Source organism: Macaca thibetana, chromosome 10, assembly GCF_024542745.1.
Source record: "Macaca thibetana thibetana isolate TM-01 chromosome 10, ASM2454274v1, whole genome shotgun sequence".
In the NCBI taxonomy this organism is placed as follows: domain Eukaryota; kingdom Metazoa; phylum Chordata; class Mammalia; order Primates; family Cercopithecidae; genus Macaca; species Macaca thibetana.
This window is the reverse complement of record NC_065587.1, coordinates 92,496,316-92,515,234: the sequence shown is the minus strand read 5'-3', so window position 1 is coordinate 92,515,234 and position 18,919 is coordinate 92,496,316. Positions and strand designations below refer to the sequence as shown.

Here is an 18,919-nt window from a genome sequence, read left to right as displayed (position 1 = left end):
TGACCCTGGCTTACTCTCACCTCCACCACTTCCAGGAGAGTCCTCTGGGTGCCCTGCAATGGCCCAGGGTTTCCTGGTGTTTCTGGCCAAGCTGCCACTTCGCCATAAGGGCATTTGCCAGAGGGTCACCTTCAGGTGTGGAGGGTGGGGTTGAGAGAACAAAGGGAGCAGCTGTCTGTTCAGAGCCTCCTTCCACCCTCCCCACTCCTGGAGTCACTTTCCAGCCCAGGCCCGCAGCATCCCAAGCTGGGGGCTTTGTCAGCCAACAGGGCACCCAGTTGATTAGGTCCTCTCAGTCTGGGAAGAAGCAGCACTCACAATCCTGGCAATGAAGCAATGGGGGCCTCTGGAAAGCCATGCTGAGCAAAGGTTGAAGACACACCTGGACTCGCTCTGCGGGACTCCATTCCTGGGAAGCTCAAGGACTGGTGACAAAGGAGTCTACAGGGCTGGATAGGGGCTGCCAGGGTAGGCATGAGGGTGAGCTGCAGACGCAGGAGGACACTATCCGGGGCAAGGCAGATGTCACAGGTCTGGACAAAGTGGTAACACAGGTGTATGCATTTATGAAATCCCCCAGATTGGGCACATACAATTAGGCATTTTATTGTATGTAAATTCTACCTCATTCAAAGTGATTTTTTAAATATTACATGAGTTTTCCGGGCACAGAGGACCAGCGCCGGCACCATGTCTCCCAGAGGGGAGGAGCAAGAGAGGCTCTTGGGCTCCCACTTTCATCCCGCAGCTGCTGCTCCCTCTCCCAACACCCCCACTGGCTGCCAGGGGTCTCCCTGCACCTTCCACCCGGCCCAACCCACAGTTACCATGAGACTCCAGGTCATTCCCTTCCCTGCTCACACGTCCTCCAAGAGCTCTAAATTATTGATGACCACTCCCCCATCCTCCCACACACCCTAAGGGGCTGGGCTATGCAGTACCACAGCCACCAGCAGCCACTTGTGGCCACCGGGCACTTGAAAAGGGGCCAATCCAAAATGACACTTGATCTAACTGTAAAAAATACACAGGGAACTTCAAGACATTACACACACACCAAAGAATGTAAACTAGCTCCTTAAGAATAGTTCTGATGTGTTGAAAGTATTTTGGATATATTAAGTTAAAGTAGAAATACCAAAATTACTTTCAGCTGTGTCTTTTAACTTTTTCAAATGTGTCTCCTAGAAAGTTTTAAATTTCTCCTGGGTTTCCGTCACATCTCTGTTGGATGGCAGCTCTGCAAGGTCATGTCCATGGCTCCATTGCCCAGACTGCCTGGTGCAGGGGGAAGCTGGCGACAGGTTTGTTTATTGAATAATGAGGAGTTATGAAAAGAGAACCCAGTGACCTTTCCCAAAGGTTAGTTACTTTATGTTTGGCGAAGAAGTTCCCCAGAACAGGGCATGGACAAGGTCACCTCGGAGCTTCTGAAACAGCTCCCTGCTCCAAGAATTCCCAGACCGTGACCACGTGCTCCTGGGTGTCCCTGACATCTGAAGACTTCAGGAGGCCAAGCCCTGTATTTCTCACTTTATGAGGAAATAGGCGGTCACAGCATTTCACAGCCCAGGCAGCAGTGTCACCTCTCTGGAATCCAGGGTGAGCCAAGCTTTCCAGCACTGGAGAAAAGGGGCAGGGCTGGGGGGAGGTTGCAGTCAGGACAGGAGTCGGGAGCAGGAGGAAGAGGAGGAGGAGGAGGAGAAGGAGGAGGAGGAGGAGGCGTGGGAGGAGCAAAGGGAACTTAGGGAGGGAGAGAGGTGGTTGGGGGTGGAAAGGGAGATGGAGACAGAGAAGAGGGGTAGAAAGAGGAGGAGGAGCCAGGGGCGGGGTCAGGGAGCAGGTGGGGTTGGGGGTACCCAAGTAGGATAAATGCACAGCTGTCCTCTGGCCTGGGCTTCCTGCCTCAACCTCGTGCTTCTTTGCTCTCAGGGAGATCCAGCTCCTTGCTCTGTGTCCCAGTAGACCATGGCCTGGCCTATGCGTGCCCTACTGCTGCTGCTGACTGCCTTGATGGTGGTCCTGGCCAGGAGTGCCTCGGCCCAATCTAGGAAGACCTCGTCAGGCGACATCCATGCTGCAGACCTCAATGACAAGAGTGTGCAGCGCGTCCTGAACTTCACCATCAGAGAGTATAATAAGGACATCAGTAAGGATGAGTACTACAGCCGTCCCCTGCAGGTGATGGCTGCCTACCAGCAGGTAGGTGCTGCCACCACCCGGGGGATCCTGAGTCCCAGCTGGGTGTGTTGTCCCACCCCTGGGATCATTCTCAGCAAATCAACATTATCTAAACCTCAGGCTCATTCAGCTTTCCCTGACTGTCTGCTGATGGCCTTCATGCCCTAGGACATTCCCGGGCCATGAGTGCAGTTCAGCCCTGTCCCATCCCCTCCGCCTCTTTTAACCTGCAGCAGCCACTGTGTCTGTGCCGTGACCGTGCCATTTCCTAGGGTCCAGCAGGTGTGGGTGAAGACTCTGCTGACTCTGGGTGGGCTTGGTGCTGTTCAGGATGAGATCCAGGCCATGAGGCTCATCCTCCTCCGTGAGTCCTCTCCACAGAGGCCACACCAGAGCCTGGCTCCTTGTCCAGCAGAGCCCTGCTTCCCTCCCAAGTCACGCCCCTGGGCACAGCCCCTTAGGGCTAGCGGCCTCCACCCTCAGGCCAGCTGACCACCCCCTACAGCCCAGAACCGCTGGGTTCCTGCTGAAGTGGAGCACGCCTGCCCCTGCCTCTGCCAGCTGATGCAGTGTTAGACCTCAGCCAGATGAGGACAGACAGCAGTCACCCAGCAGAGCGGAGGGGGTGATTGAATCTGGAGGGAGAGAGCTTCAGCAAGCAACCAAGCCCAGCTTGACCTGTGTCCCATGACAGAGCAGCAAACAGTGACACGGTGACCACAGGGCTGTATGGGCCGCCAGCCCTTAGAGCTCCTCTGTCTTCTCTTGGAAAGTCAGAGGAGTCCAGACCAGCCCTATTTCTCCTCCTGCAGCCTTCTCCCTGCACATGAGGGGCACTCCCTAGTGCCATGGTCCCTGCTGGCCTGCACCTCCCTCTTAAGTGTGACACTCACTTGGAGTGAAGCACAGAATGATGTAGATCGTTGGGCCCTGGAGCCTGTTTTACAGAGGAGCCGACTGACACCGGAGGGATCACAGGGCTTGTACGTTTTTCTGCAGGACTTGTGTGTGGTTCCACATGGCGAGGTCTAGCACCCTCATCCCAGGGTTCCTCATCCCATGCTTCTCCACTGTCTGACAAGTCATGTCTGGGAGTGGCACTGTGCAGGGAGAGCATTCAGTTCTCTTCTGAAGTTGCAGCTGTAAGACATGCAGGTGTGTGACTCATTTGAGAACTATTGCCTCCAAAATCACACCTGGAACGGAGGCATGTGGGAAGCAATGTTTATTGGCCTAAAACATCAATGTATGTGAGCATCTCATTTCCTCCTGATAAATGAGGAAAAATACCTCTGGCTTAAATGATGGGAATAAGATGCTCTGTGGACTGAATGCCAGGCGCTGGAAGTTAGCTGAAATTTCATCATCAGGTAGCAGAATTCAGTTAATTATTTGCTGTGGGAAGGAGCATTTACTTGGTGTTTAGTCCCTGCCCTGCAAGCCTGGCACCAGGACTGTTTCTTTGTCCCACCTGGCTGGCTCCCCAGAGCTGTGCCTTCTGTTCTTAAGTCCAACAAAGGGGGTTTTAGGCCCTGGCTTCCACCTGCCCTGCCCCTGTTTCTCCTCCTACTGGGCTGCATGAGACAGCTTGCTTGCCACAGCCACTCTGAGCAGATTAGAGGGAATTAAATGCCTGTTGGCTGAGAAGCCCTGGACCTGCCCCAGCTCACCCGACACCAGCCTCTCCAAGAACACAGGATTTCTTCTGAGGTCTCGGCTCAGGGCAGAGCCACACTTTCCTTGTCATCTCCTCACCAGCTCGGGCACTTTGAGTTGCAATTTCCAGTTCCTTGGTTCTTGGGCCCTCACCCCTGTCCACACCATTCCATCTGCACATACTATATAAACACAGTACCCCTGCCAGCCAGTCAGTAGGAGAAGGTGGCTTGTGTGCCTTTTGGATAACAGTGCGGGCAGCATCAAGCCCCAGACAAGCCCAGTGACTCAGTCACAGGGAAGTGCCTGTGTGTGCATGAAACTGACAGCATGCTGTCCCTGCTTCCTGCTCTTCCACGCGTGTAGGTCGTGGGTGGGGTGAACTACTACTTTAATGTGAAGTTTGGTCGAACCACATGCACCAAGTCCCAACCCAACTTGGACAACTGCCCCTTCAATGACCAGCCAGAACTGAAAGAGGTATGTGCCTGATGTGGGTCGGGGCATCAAGAACTGCAGAGCAGTATGTGTGTGTGTGCGTGTGCGTGCACCTGTACTCCTGTACATGCTTTGGAAGGCATGTGTGCATGTGTGCAGACACTTGTAAAGCCATGTATGCAAGGATGTGTTCATGTGTATAGGAAGACGCATGTGTGCTTGGCATACATGTGCAGATGTGTATTGTGAAGTGAATGAATGTGTGTGTGTGCATATGGAGTTTTGTGTGTGCATGAATGTATGTGTGGGATGGTATACACACATGGGTATGCATGTGGAAAGGTGCATATGTGTGCATACATGAGGAAGGTGCACAGGAGTGTGTGTGCACGTGTGTGGATGTGTGAAGGAGTATGTGGGTTCACGCATAGATTCGGGTAGGTGAGGGTTGGTGTGAGTTTATATAGATGCCTTTGTGTGTGCAGATGGAGTGGTGTGGAGAGGGGTGATGAATTTGATTTGCTAGGAAGACTTTAACTTGGTAATGGTTACTGGGAGGTCAACTCTGCCTGCTTTGGGGTGTTGCCTATTGGACTGGAGGAAGCAGGTGCTGGGCTGGGTTCTGGTCAGAAAGAAGAGGCTCTGTCTAATCCCAGCCTCAGGCACCTACCTGTAGCCACAGTCACTCTGAGCAGATTAGAGGGAATTAAATGCCTGTTGGCTGAGAAGCCCTGGACCTGCCCCAGCTCACCCAACACCAGCCTCTCCAAGAACACATGATTTCTTCTGAGGTCTCAGCTCAGGGCAGAGCCACACTCTCTTTGTCATCTCCTCACCAGCTCGGGCACTTTCAGTTGCAATTTCCAGTTCCCTGGGTTCTTCCCTCTGGCCCCTCTTAGTGCTGGCCTGGGTGCTGGGGGTGGAAGGAGCTGGGGGAAGTGAGCCGCCTCCCCCTGCCCTGCACCCCTGGGGCTCCCGAGGCGTTGCACAGGCTGCTCCTCACAGGGCTGTGCTGGGACAGGAATCCTGCAGGCTGGGGTGGGGGCCCAATGCCACCTGGTGACTTGGAGCCTTGGGAGGGGCGATGGAATTGTCACTGCCCAGTTGGGTTCAGTGCCCTGGAACTTGGCAGGGATGGGTCGGAGTCAGGGGGCAGTGTCTCATCTCCATCCATTCTCACCCCCATTCTGATGCCCCATTCCTGGGTATCTTTGGCTTTAACTGTAACGCACACTCATTTTCTCCCTCTCTTTCCTTTCACAGGAAGAGTTCTGCTCTTTCCAGATCAATGAAGTTTCCCAGGAGAATAAAATTTCCATTCTGAACTACAAGTGCCGGAAAGTCTAGGGGTCTGTGCAAGGCCAGCCACACTGACCACCTCCTACCCCCACCCCTGTAGTGCTCCCACCCCTGGACTGGTGGGCCCCGCCCTGGGGGAGATCTTCTCATGCGCCTGCACCAGGAGACAGAGAGAGAAGGCGACAGGAGGCCTCTGTTGCTCAGCAGGGAGCTCTGCCCTTGCTCCTTCCTTCTTGCTTCTCATAGCCCCAGTGTGCAGTGCACACTCTCCCAACTCCTGCAATTAAACAGTAGCATCACCTCCCTCAGTTCTTGGCTGTCTGGGGACGTGCTCACAGGCAGGGTTTCTAAAGTTCCCTATGAAGCCTCCTTGTCCTGCTGGTGTGGAGATCAGAGGAGTATCTAGGAATTGACGTGGCCACAGTAAGGCTGTCAGGGGAGCAGGTGCTTTAGGAGACCTGAGTCTCAGAGCAGGGAGACAGCAGCCAGGTGCTGGGAACCCAGGCCTTCAACTGCAGCAGCCCCTGGTGAGGGGGTCAGGGAGAGCAGAGTGCCCAGGCTACTGGCCCCAGAAGCTGGGCTGCTGGTTTGGCCTGAGCTCCTGGTCAGACCAGGAGGAGGGGGCTGGTTGTGTCCACAGGCAGGGGCCAGGCCTTGGTGGAGCTCACCAGGCCGTAGATTCCATCTGTGCTTGCAGAGTTGAGCAGACTCCAGGGACTGAGCTTCTCTCATCAAATCCCCTAGACACTAAATAGCGAACGATGTCTGCTTCTTTCCACAAGAGACTTTAGGCCCCTATACGGAAACAAAGTCCAAAAGTGTGTGTATGTGTGTGTAACTGATTGGGAGTAATGCCAACCAGACCAAAGACAAGCAAGATCACCCAGAGAAAGCAGCGCCTGCTGTCATCCATCCTGGGAGGGTGTGCCCCAAGCTGGGTGGTTTTGTCAATTCACACCCACCAGCCCATTCTCTGGACTTGAAGTTTTAAAAAGTCCTCATGTCATACTTAATATTAGGGTTAGAGAAGTTAAAACACAAATGGGACTGGCATGTAGTGGACTGTTTTCCAAGGAGGATGTTTCAATTAATAAAAACAATCTTAGTGTCAGCATCATTCATAGAATAGTAGATATTTGTGCCTCTAGCAGGAGGCTACAGTCCTAAGTCACATGGCCCCAAGCCCACACGGTCCTTCTCTTTGCTATTTTAGTTCAGAGAGAAGGGGGTGCAGCCCTCAGGACAGGAGGTACCTCTGGTCCAAGGCTCTGAAATGCCTTCCCCACTCAGAGCTGCATTGACCAAGTGTGCCTGCCATGAACACTGAGGGGGAAATGACAAAGGGGAAGCTGTTGAAACAGCCCTGAGGCCAGCACCCACTGTGCCGCACCTAGGAAGCCAGGAGGAGAATGGTCTGGCAGGGAGCATGGGCAGCATCTGCTTCCATTTGCTCTCCACCCCCATGGGATTTAACAGAGTGTGTGATGTGGGAAGTGAAGCAGTGCCCAGGCAGCCATGAGAGGGGGAGTCAAATCTGGGCCTCATGCTCTCAGCGGCCGGTGCACTTAGTGATTCAGGCTTCTACTGGGAGAGAGGGGCCGAGGGCAGAGCAGCAGGTGCACAGATGTTGTGGCTGGGGGCAAAGTCTTCCCTGCAGGGAGGCGCTCATAATTTTCCATGTGGATGAAGCGTTTTTTAACCAAAGGCCACCATCCAGGCACACAATGAACAGCTGATTTTTTGAAAAACAGTCCCTTTCTGACACAATTCTCTCTACCTTGGGGAAGATGGTGTGATGTTGGAGCTCTGCACAGGGCTCCCCCCACATTTTCCCTGAGTGTCTGCTCCCTAGGAGCAGAGCAGGATGTGGGGAAGCTGAGAATGAACAGGTCCATCTGCTGGGCACTGGGCTGTGTCCTTGGAAGAGGGTAAAGACGGTTCCTGATCAGGTCATGTTAAGTGTCTTCTAGGAGTTCCTTCAGAAAAAATCATGCACCAGATCATAGGTAAAAGATGGAAACGGCAGAGATTGGAAATCCCTCATCCAGCATAGAGAAATCACTCTGGAAGGAGGGGTGAGTGGATCGGAGGCCTGGGAAGCACGAGACAGCACAGTCTTTCCTTGGGCAGGTGGACGCTCTACATGACCACAGGCAGAGCAGCTGCTGCAGGGCCTGAGGCTCATACAACATGGGGGATTTCTGTATGAAAAATAGAGCAATATTAGCAATACAAAAGAAAGCACAAAAGTTAATGTTTATTTAGGAAAAGAAAATAAATTATGGCAAAAATACTCACTTTTTAAAACACTGAGATATACTGCAAACACCCACAAAATCTGGAACATAACAGACATCCTAGTGCAATCAGCCACCAAAATCAGTACTGTAGTCAACACACTCACTATTGGGTTACTGCAATAAGGGAATAAAGTCACAACAAGGATCCTCAGATGACTCAACAAACAAGGGAAAAATGGTTATCACAGGATTGGAGGAAGGGATTTTGAGGCTGGATTGATGCACTCAGAGCATGGCAGGCCTCTGTGTAAAGGAGCCAGGGTCAGGTGTGGACTGCAAAGTGCATCCAGCTCCTCCAACATCCTCAGAACCCATAAGGTTCAGGCAGATATGGAACGTTCCGTCCAGAAACCCTTCTCTGCAGCTCTGTGCTTCTGTGTAAAGATGGACCCAGATCCTCCAAGCAGTGGGATGTTCTTCTCAGTCATAAGCAAAGATTCTGACATCCCTGACGCTAGAGAACAAGGTCTTCCATTGAGTCAGAAAGCAGCCGTCAGCCAAGGAAGAGATTGCTTGACATTTCAAAGCTGCAGCTTGAGAGAAACATGGTTTCCTGTTCATGCCACTGGCTTTGACCCCGTCAGTCCATCCATCCACCCTGCAGATGTAAGGGCAGATTTGCCCTTCCTTAATCCACACGATTTTTACTCTCATATAATGTTTTTATTTAATTAACTAGTTGACACAACTCTGTAATATTTTCTCCCTATGTTTCCATATTCAGCTAATGAATCACTATTTGCCTCATCATAAGACATTGAATTTGTAACAGAACTTTTATAAATACAGCAGAAAGATAAACCAGTCTTTCCACTAACAGCTTGATGATTTGTGAACTTAATGGTTCATAACATCCTTTTTCTGCTTCAAAACTCATATTGGTAATATCAGGCAATATTTCCTGATTGTTGTCAAATTCGGAAAAGCCTCTTGCAGTTTCCTTTCATATGTGAGCTCTAAGATTTTAGTGCTGTCTAAATTTTCTAGACATAAGATTGACGATCTTAAAGACTCTTTGTATTAACAATGCTCAGTAACACAGCAGTTTTAAATGGTCACTGTTGTGTGGTGAGCTTCAAAATTGTGCAAATGTATCATGATGTGCTATGTTGATGTGCTCATTGAACGTGCAGGAGTTGGTCCTGGAAGAAGTATCTCTTCAAGTCCTCTCACCTGTTGGTCACGGTTTTACATCCCTGTTGCCTGCAGCTGGGAGGGTCATCAGGATAGAGGGGAGCGACGTCAGCCCCGTCCCTCCTGTCTGTGCCACTCACACACATATGGGCAGACTCTAGTATTCTTGCATAGTGAGTGGGCAAAGGGGGATGTGAGGGAGGAGACAAATCCACCAGCCACAAAAGTAGAAGGAGACGTGAAGAAGAGGTGAGGGAAGGAGAAACCATGCAGAAGAAACCGCAGAGGCCTTGGGACCTGCTGAGAGGCTTTCAGCCACATGTAAACTAAGTCCCTAATTAAAAATGTCTTGAATGCAAAGAGAATGCTGTACCCTCATGATAAGAAGCCCCTGGGTAAGGCAGTAGCAAGGTGGTTGCAACAGCTCCAGACATCACATCATCAACACCAACATCCAGAGGCAGAAAGAGCCTTGGGAAGAGCCTCTGTTCCACACCTACTTCCTAAATGTGAGGAGGCTCCTCCCTGGCTCACCACCCCTGCAGTCTCATTGGCTAGGGCTGGGTCACATGCCCACCCCCTACACCAATCCCTGTTAGGAATTCACATCATCCATTGTGTCACCAGCACTCAGTGAAACCTGTGGGTAGGATGGCAGCATCCTGGTAATAGCACAAACTTCAGATGATCAAAACGATGACATGACTGGAGAGGGAATAAATAAATTATGCACACACATGATGGAGCTATCATTAAAAAGAATTAGATAGCAATAAATGTGTTAAAATGAAAAAAATTTAATACACTTTGAATATATTATTTTATAGAAAACAAGATCTATATGGTATGTTAATACAAAGCTCTTTCCAAAAACGAAACTAAACACAGGTGTATGTGTGTATATAGACATGTACACAGACATAAACACATATCTATACATACAAACACATCCGAGGGAAAGAGAGAGAGAGAAAGGGGGAGAGGATGAGAAGAGAGGAGAAGAAAAAGCAAGAGGAGAAGAATTTTGCATTTTTCTGTTTCATTTGAATGTTATTACAATGTGTATATGTTCTAATTATTTTAAATGTCATCCATGGGTATTTGGGTGATGATATAGGTTGTTTTTCATTGTACCTCTCTATGTCTGCATTTTAAAAACTAACAAACCCTATGACTAAATGTCTATTGGTGTGGTTGGCATGCCTGCATATGCTTAATAGCACATTAATTACGAGTGAATCAGGAGTTGATTTTCAGCATCAGGGGCTTCCCCTGCCCCCTGAGTTGCAAAAGTCATTCAGTATTCAATACATTTTTCCTTGGTTTTCATGACACTGACTATTTCTGGATAGATTCTCTCTCAGCTACACTGTGAGCTCCTGGGGAAAACAGAGTATCTTCGTTCACATTCCCTAAGGAGCGTTTACTAGCAAAGAGCTCACCATTCCTGTGGACACAATGATTGCAATTAGCAGGTGGACTCCAGCTGGATTTAGAGTGCTTGATCTATTTCATTCTCCTGTATTCTACTCCCATTGAATGTAAGGAGGAGGTAGCCTGCTGCTCAGTTACGTTGAAAGTAAGAAACATCCAAGTTTGAAGAGGTTGGTCTGCATTTAATTTCAGCACAAGTTTAGAGCATTCCATTCACATCTCAGCACCCATACTTACACATTGAAATGGTGAGCAGTCAGTGATCTCATTAGGAATCTGATGAAAATTGTAGAAATGCTGTGTGTGTGTTCACATTTCGGCATAAACACATTCATAAACTTCAGAGTACAATGGAGTTTCTACAAGCTCTCGATGAACTGTCATATTAAGGGACTTTGTTCTGGAAACCTCACCAGCCATTGTCAATTCCCTTCCTCTTGCCTGTCCCTGAGTGCAAAGACTGAAAGTATCAGGAAATGGACCAATGGACCAATGGACTTCCAAGCCTTCGTCACCCCTGGGGAAATAGAGCTCAAGTCCAGCCAACAACTGCTAAGCACTCGGCCAGGTTACTACTAAGAGAGTATCTGCTGGATAAACAGAGAAAGGCCCCTGAGGAGAGTTCTCTCTGTCTGTCTCTCTCTCTCTCTCTTTATCTCTCTCTCTCTCTCTTTCTTGCTCCTCCCTCCCCCACCCTCCCCTCATGACCTGTGACCTCCTCCTGCTCCTACTCCTCATCTTTCCGGCTGTAGTGTGGGACAGGATGCCTAGGGCTATTGTGTCCAACTCTGTGAACACCACCCCCACGACCTTTGGTAAATAACCAGTGTCGTCATGGTCATGGGAGAGGCGGCCAGTGTTTCTCAGGACTCCTGCTACCTGCAACCAGGATGCTCCTAGGAGAGATGGAGCTGACACATTACTGTCAGTCCCACAGCCAGGGTGACAAATGAAGCTTACTGTGTGACAAGAACATAATTAAGCTGAAAAGTACATGACCTGACACCTTATCCTCAACCTACCTCCTACTTATTTACTTAAGAGTACAAGGGGTTTCTGGTACCTGCCCAACCTTCCTCATCAGATGGATCAAAGAAAATTATATGAGTGAAAATATTTTACCAAGTCCAATACAGATGGACACTTTGGTTTGCATTTCACTAGGGATGAAGAGGGGAAAAAAGACCCAGCTGAGCAAGAGATTTTTGGGAACAAGTAACTTTCCAGATGAAGCATTGGTTTTCTTCAGCAGGTCTCAGGTGTGAGAACATTTGGATCATCTGTTGAAGGGAGATATCCAATCTCCTAGACACAAATGTTTCAAACTGTCACAAACTTAACACCCCCTGTAGTTTAAAAGGCAGGATGTTTGTGATGTGGGTCCTGACTCCACCATCTCTTGGTTAGGGTTCCTGGAAACAGACTCAGATGGAGATTCCGGGGCAAGAGGCTCACTGAGGCATGTGCTGGGGAGGCAGGGGCATGGGGCAGGGCAGAGGGAGAAGTCAGGCAGGGGTGCAGCTCAGCAGAGGCCATAGCCAGGCCTGTGGAGAGCTCTGCAATGGGGATGGCCTCAGAGTGGTAGCACACTGGGGCAGAAGAATCAGGCCTTTGTATTCTCATAGAAGCCATTTATTTGAAAGAGGAAGTTCCAGGAAGGGCATGAACTTGGACAAAGCAGCTTCCTTTGACTCAGATCAATGCCCACAGAGGGACTCAGCTGTGAGCCATCAGTGACCACACTCCCAGAAACTGAGAGAATGAAGTCTCACTGGTAAACGGGAAACTGGCGGAGGGAGCACCACTGAGAGAGCGAGAGATGTAATCTCCAGGAGACTCAGTTAATATATCTGTACAATGGGAAGAATTATTACCATTACTGCACAGGACACTTTAAGAAATAAACGAAAGAGTATATTTGAAAAGTGACACTGAACCCTGCATTAGGTTATGTAATCATTGGTTAGTAAGATATGCATACAGCAAGGGGATAAGATGGGTGACACCTGGCAGCATTTCACGTGCCCCTGTGTGAAGCACAAATTGTTATTCAGCAAGGGCTTCTTAACCAACTCTTAGGTGCCTTGTGTGATGCTGAGTCCCGGGAATAAAAAGACACATTAAGACATGATCTCCTGCAAATGCAAAGAGGTGTATTACTGAGTTAGCTAAAAATATGGGAAACAAAAAGACAAGATTATTCTTATTTGTAGAAGATTTCTTCATGTGTCTAGAAAGCTCAGAAGAATCAAGTTAAATGTTATGAAAATCAAGATGGGTATTTGGCAACATGGCTGAATCCCTGGCAAAAATTCAAACATCAGTAGTTTTCCTAGAAGCTAGCAAAAACTAATTGGAATGTGTGAATAACAAAATCTCACCTCTAGAGGCAAGAAAATGGACACCAGTATTTTTAAAGAGAAAGGTACTTTGTAAAATACTCTTCAGAATTTTCACAACAATGTTATTCGTTATAGCCTAAAAGTAGAAGCAACTCAGATATCCACTGATAGACAAATGGATAAAGAAACTATTATATACCCATACAAGGAAATATTCTTCCATCTTATAAAGAAAGGAAATTATGACACATGCCACGATATGAGTGAACTTTGAGGAAATTATGCAAAGTAACATAAATCAGACAAGAAAAGGACAAATACCATGTAATCCACTTATATGAGCTACCTACAGTGGCCTCATTCACAGAGACTTAGAATAGAATGGTGGTTACTAGGGCTTAAGGGATAGTGGAAACGGGTAGTTAATGTTTAATGGGTACAAAGTTTCAGTTTGAGAGGATAAAAAATTCTTTCATTGAAGAATGGGGATGTTTGCACACCAATGTGATATACTTAACGATGTAAAACTCAATACTTAAATACAGCTAAAATGACAATGTTCATGTTATCTATATTTTATCATAATAAAATATTTTTAAAGATATGAGCAAGTTCTTTGTGAAAAATAAGAAAAATTTACTGAGAAGAGAGATAAAATATGACTAGAGCTTTTGTTTGTATGGGAAGAACAAATAAAGTGAAGATAATAATTTGTTTCAAATGAATCTATAGTTAATTGTGTTCCATTCAAAATATGTGATAATAATTTTGAGGATACTAAAAGTCACGTGGAAAAATAAACCAAAATAATTAAAAATATTTGGAAAATTACTCCTGATGCCTAATATTAAAATATATTACAGAATTAAAAGGATGTGATGATGATGCAAAATAAACACTGCACACAAATCTGTTGGTTATTCCCTGTTGTGGCCATCAGTTCACAGCCTATTTTGAGAAGCACCACGTGCTGAGTGCTCACATGGTGCTGGGTGTTGGGGAGGCTGCAGACAGCAACAACCCCCAGGGATGGGCAGCCGTCATGCCAGGCACCACCAAGGAAGAGCCCGCCCCAGCCTAGGAGGATGGAGGTCCGAGGGAAGGGGGCTTCCTGTGAGTGATGACACCTGTGCTGAGACTGTGGCCTAGGAGTGAGAATGAGGAAGAGGCTCAAAGCAAGCATTTCAGAATGAGGGCTAGAAAGGAGGCTGGGAGGGCACAGTCTGGCAGGGGTCTGCAGGATTCCCTTGTGGAGGGTCTCAGTGTGGGAAGTGTAGGCTGGAGGGGGCAATGCCTTGTGCCCAGCAGGGCATTTGAGCCACACTAGTGAGATCGAGGGTGGTTGCCCTATAGAAGTTTTAAGCAGAGAGCAAAATATTGAAAGGGGTGTTCAAGACACAGCACTCAGAGCTTTGGGGCAAATGCAACAGAGAAAGTCATGTGTTATTCTGTCAATTGTGACAACACAGATGAACCTGGAGGACATTATGTTAAGCCAGACAGAGAAAGACAAACATTACATCATCTCATTTATATGTGGGATCTAAAAATCCAAACTTACAGAAGCTGAGAGTAGAATGGTGATGACCAGGGGATGGAGCAGGGGGAACGTTGCGGAGATGTTAGCCAACACATCTGTATTTCTTGATATAGAAGAACATTATACTATATTAGATAGAAAAAAAGATAAGGAATAATCTAGGTGGCATTATCCTGATATATAAAGAGAGAGAGAGACTAGAAAATGCTAACAATAGTTATTTGTGGATATAAGAGGGGGAAAAAATAACTGACAGCCTCAAAGCCAAGGTTGTGGAGCAAGTAGGAGCTATCACACCTTGATGGGAAGGTAAGATTGTACAGTCACTTTAGAAATGTTTGTTATAAACTGAAGTATACACTAACCCTATTGATTTTTGTGTGAATGCAAGAACATTTGTTATACTTTTTCTGATTATAAAAAATTGAAATCAACAGTCTTAAAAGGAGCCAAGACTCAGGGTGCATCAGGACAGAGAAGTGGGAACTGTGGGAAAACAGGGATATTGAGCACAGTAGCTGGGAAAGGGCATGGGGTCTGAGAACCGCAAGAGACTTTTGGAATCTGAATTTGCCAACTGAGTGTGAGAACTATGTGACAGAGCTTCCATCCTGGGTGCCTGACTGCTGGTGAGCTTATCACATGAGATAGTGAGTTCATTTGTGGAGGTTTTGAAGTTGATTTAAGCTTCCCAAAGAGCTGGAAATACGGATGTGAAATTAGAAGAAGTTGGATCATATTTATATATAATACATATATATTATATACAATCATATATATATAAAATATAATATATATACATATAAAGATATCTTTAAAAGACAGGAAAGCAAAATGCAAAACACTTTGAGTTGTGGTGAAGGAAGAATAAAATTTTAGTGCACAAACTAGAAAATGTAGAAGAAATGGACTGGGCACAGTGGCTCACACCCATAATCCCAGTACTTTAGCAGGCTGAGGCAGGCAGATCATTTGAGGTCAGGAGTTCCAGACCAGCCTGGCCAACATGGTGAAACCCCACCTCTACTAAAAATACGAAAATTAGCCAGGCATGATATTTCACGCATTTAATCCCAACTACTTGGGAGGCTGAGTCAAGAGAATCATTTGAACTTGGAAGATGGAGGTTGCAGTGAGCTGAGATTGTGCCACTACATTCCAGCCTGGGTGACAGAGTGAGACTCTGTCCCAAAAGAAAAAAAAAGGAAAGAAAATGGAGAAGAAATAGATAAATTCCTGGAAACATATATCCTTCCAGGATTGAACCAAAAAGAAATTGAAATCCTGAGCAGACCAATAATGAGTAGTAAAATTGAATATGTAATTTTTTTAAAAATCCCAACGAAATAAAGCCCAGAACCAAACAGGTTCACTAGATAATTCTATGAGATGTACAACAAGGAAGTGATAGTTATTTTACTGAAATCGTGCCAAAATTCAAAAAGAAGGGAATCGTCCCTAATATCCTACAAAGCCAGTGTCACCCTGACACCAGAGCCAGGCAAAGACACAACAGAAATAGAAAATTACAGACCAATATCCCTGATGAACACAGATGCAAAATTCCTCAACTAAATAGTAGCACACCGGTCCAGCAGCACATCAAAAAGATAATGCACTACACTCAAGTGGATTTGATTCAAAGGATGCAAGATTGTTTTAACATCTGTAAGTCAATAAATATGATTCACCACATAAACAGACTTTAAAACTAAAATCATATGATCATATCAATAGATGTGTAAAAAGTATTTGACAAAATACAACATCTCTTCATGATAAAAATTCTTACCAAACTAGGCATACAAGGTACATAACTAAAATATAGCTAAAAATAATAAAGGCCATATATGACAAACCCACAGCCAACATCATACTGATTGGGTTCAATTTGAAAGCATTTTGCCTAAGAACTGGAAGGGGACAAGGATGCCCACTGTCCACTCATTTAACAGAGTACCAGAAGTCCTAGCAAAAGCAATCAGGTAGAAGAAATGAAGAGCATCCAAATTGTAAAAGAGAAAGTCTAACTTTCTCTGTTTGCCAATAATATGGTCTTATACCTAGAAACCCTTAAAGACTACTCCAAAAGACTCCTAGATTTCATAAATGACTTTACTAAAGTTTCAGGACTCAAAATCAATATACAAAAATCAGTACTTCTATACACCAATGATGATGAAGCTTAGAGCCAAATTAAGAACTCAAGGCCATACATAATAGCTACAAAAAATAAAATACCAAAAAAAACATTTAATCAAGGAGGTACAAGATCTCTCCAAGGAGAACTACAAAACACTGATGAAAAAAATAGATGACCCAAACAAATGAAAAAACATTCCACTCTCATAGATTTGAATAATCAATATTGTTAAAATGACCATACTGACAAAAGCTTTCTACAGATTCAGTGCAGTTCCTATCAAATTATCAATATCATTCTTCAGAGAAATAGAAAAAAATTCTAAAATTCAATCCTAAAATCCTAAAACCAAGGCAATCCTAAGCAAAAAGAATACAATTGGAGGTATCACATTATCCTACAAGGCTATAGTAAGCAAGACATCAGGGCCCTGATATAAAAAACAGACATATAGATCAATGGAACAAAATAGACACATAGAAATAAAGAAATGTACCTCAATCAACTGATCTTTGACAAAGTTAAGAAATCAAACACTGGGGAAAGGATACCCTATTCAATAAATGGTGCTGGGGTAATTGGAGAGCCACATGCAGAAACATGAAACTGGACCCTTATCTCTCACCATATAAAAAAATTAACTCAAAGTGATAAAAGACTTAAATATAAGAACTGAAACAATAATATTACAGAAGATAACCTAGGAGAAATCTTCTGGATATTGATCTAGGCAAAGAATTTATGACTAAGTCCTCAAAATGAAGCACATCATCAACTACCTTAGACAAATGGGACTTAATTAGACTAAAAAGCTTCTGCACAGCAAAAGAAATAATCAACAGAGTAAACAGAAAACCTACAGAATGAAAGAAAATATTTGCAAACAATGTATCTGATAAAAGGCTAATATTGAGAATCCACAAGGAACTCAAATAACTCAATTAAAAATAATACCATTAAAAAGTGGGTATAGTGCCAGGTGTGGTGGCCTACGCCTGTAATTCCAGCACTTTGGGAAGCCGAGGCAGGCGGATCACGAGGTCAAGAGTTCAAGACCAGCCTGACCAACATGGTTAAACTCCATCTCTACTGAAAAAAAAAAATACAAAAATACAAAAATTAGCAGGGCCTAGTGGCACACGCCTATAATCCAAGCTATTCAGGAAGCTGAGGCAGGAGAATCACTTTAACCCAGGAGGCAGAGGTTGCAGTAGCCAAGATCAGGCCATTGCACTCCAACCTGGGCAGCAGAGTGAGACTCTGTCTCGAAAAAAAAAAAAAAAAAAAAAAAAAAAAAAAGTGGGTCTAGGAATACAACTTACAAGAGATGTGAAGGACCTCTTCAAGAAGAACTGCAAATCGCTGCTCAAGGAAATAGGGCAGGACACAAACAAATGGAAAAAAAATTCATGCTCATGGATAGGAAAAAGTAATTTATAGATTCAATGCTATTCCCATCAAGCTACCATTGATTTTCTTTGCAGAATTAGAAAAAAACACTACTTTAAATTTCATATGAAACCAAAAAAAGATCTCATATAGCTAAGCCGATACTAAGCAAAAAGAACAAAGCTGGAGACATCACACTACCTGATTTCAAACTGTACTACAAGGCTACAGTAACCAAAATAGCATGGTACTGGTACCAAAACAGATATATAGACCAAGGGAGCAGAACAGAGGCCTCAGAAATAACACCACACATCTACAACCATCTGATCTTTGACAAATCTGACAAAAACAAGCAATGGGAAAGGATTCCCTACTTAATAAATGGTGCTGGTAAAACTGGCTAGCCATATGCAGAAAACAGAAACTGAGCCCCTTCCTTATATTTTATACAAAAATTAACTCAAGATGGATTAAAGACTTAAATGTAAAACCTAAAACCATAGAAACCCTAGAAGAAAATCTAGGCAATACCATTCAGTACATAGGTATGGGCAAAAACTTCATGACTAAAACACCAAAAACAATGGTAACAAAAGCCAAAATTGAGAAATGGGATCTAATTAAACTAAAGAGCTTCTGCCCACCAAAAGAAACTATCATCAGTGTGAACAGGCAACCTACAGAAAGAGAGACAATTTTTGCAATCTATCCGTCTGACAAAGGTCTCATATCCAGAATCTACAAGGAATTACAAGGAACTGCAAGAAAAAAAACAAAGAACCCCAGCAAAAAGTGGGCAAAGGATATGAAGAAACACGTCTCAAGACATTTATGCAACCAATAAACACATGAAAAAAAAGCTCATCATCATTGATCATTAGAGAAATGCAAATCAAAACCACAATGAGATACCATCTCATGCCAATTAGAATGGCAATCATTAAAAAGTCAGGAAACAACAGATGCTGGCGAGGCTGTGGAAAAATAGGAACGCTTTCACACTGTTGATAGGAGTGTAAATTACATCAACCATTGTGGAAGACAGTATAGTGATTCCTCA

At 45.5% G+C, this 18,919-nt stretch overlaps 2 protein-coding genes across 2 annotated transcripts in view; one reads left to right on the top strand and one right to left on the bottom strand.

Annotated features, from left to right (window-relative positions):
* Positions 1-18,919, bottom strand: part of LOC126929312 (putative cystatin-9-like protein CST9LP1) — a 419,803-nt gene that overhangs the window by 374,529 nt on the left and 26,355 nt on the right. The window lies entirely within an intron of this gene.
* On the top strand, positions 1,556-5,871 carry CST5 (cystatin D). The gene is made up of 4 exons (XM_050745522.1): positions 1,556-1,602; positions 1,933-2,202; positions 4,204-4,317; positions 5,539-5,871. The coding sequence occupies exons 2-4, from the start codon at positions 1,969-1,971 to the stop codon at positions 5,620-5,622; spliced, it is 432 nt and encodes a 143-aa protein (XP_050601479.1). The 5' UTR covers positions 1,556-1,602; positions 1,933-1,968; the 3' UTR covers positions 5,623-5,871.

Coding starts and splice junctions, on each gene's coding strand:
- CST5 (XM_050745522.1), top strand. CDS start 1,969: ATGGCCTGGCCTATGCGTGCCCTACTGCTGCTGCTGACTGCCTTGATG. Junction 2,203..4,203: donor TGATGGCTGCCTACCAGCAG/GTAGGTGCTGCC, acceptor CCACGCGTGTAG/GTCGTGGGTGGGGTGAACTA. Junction 4,318..5,538: donor ACCAGCCAGAACTGAAAGAG/GTATGTGCCTGA, acceptor TTCCTTTCACAG/GAAGAGTTCTGCTCTTTCCA.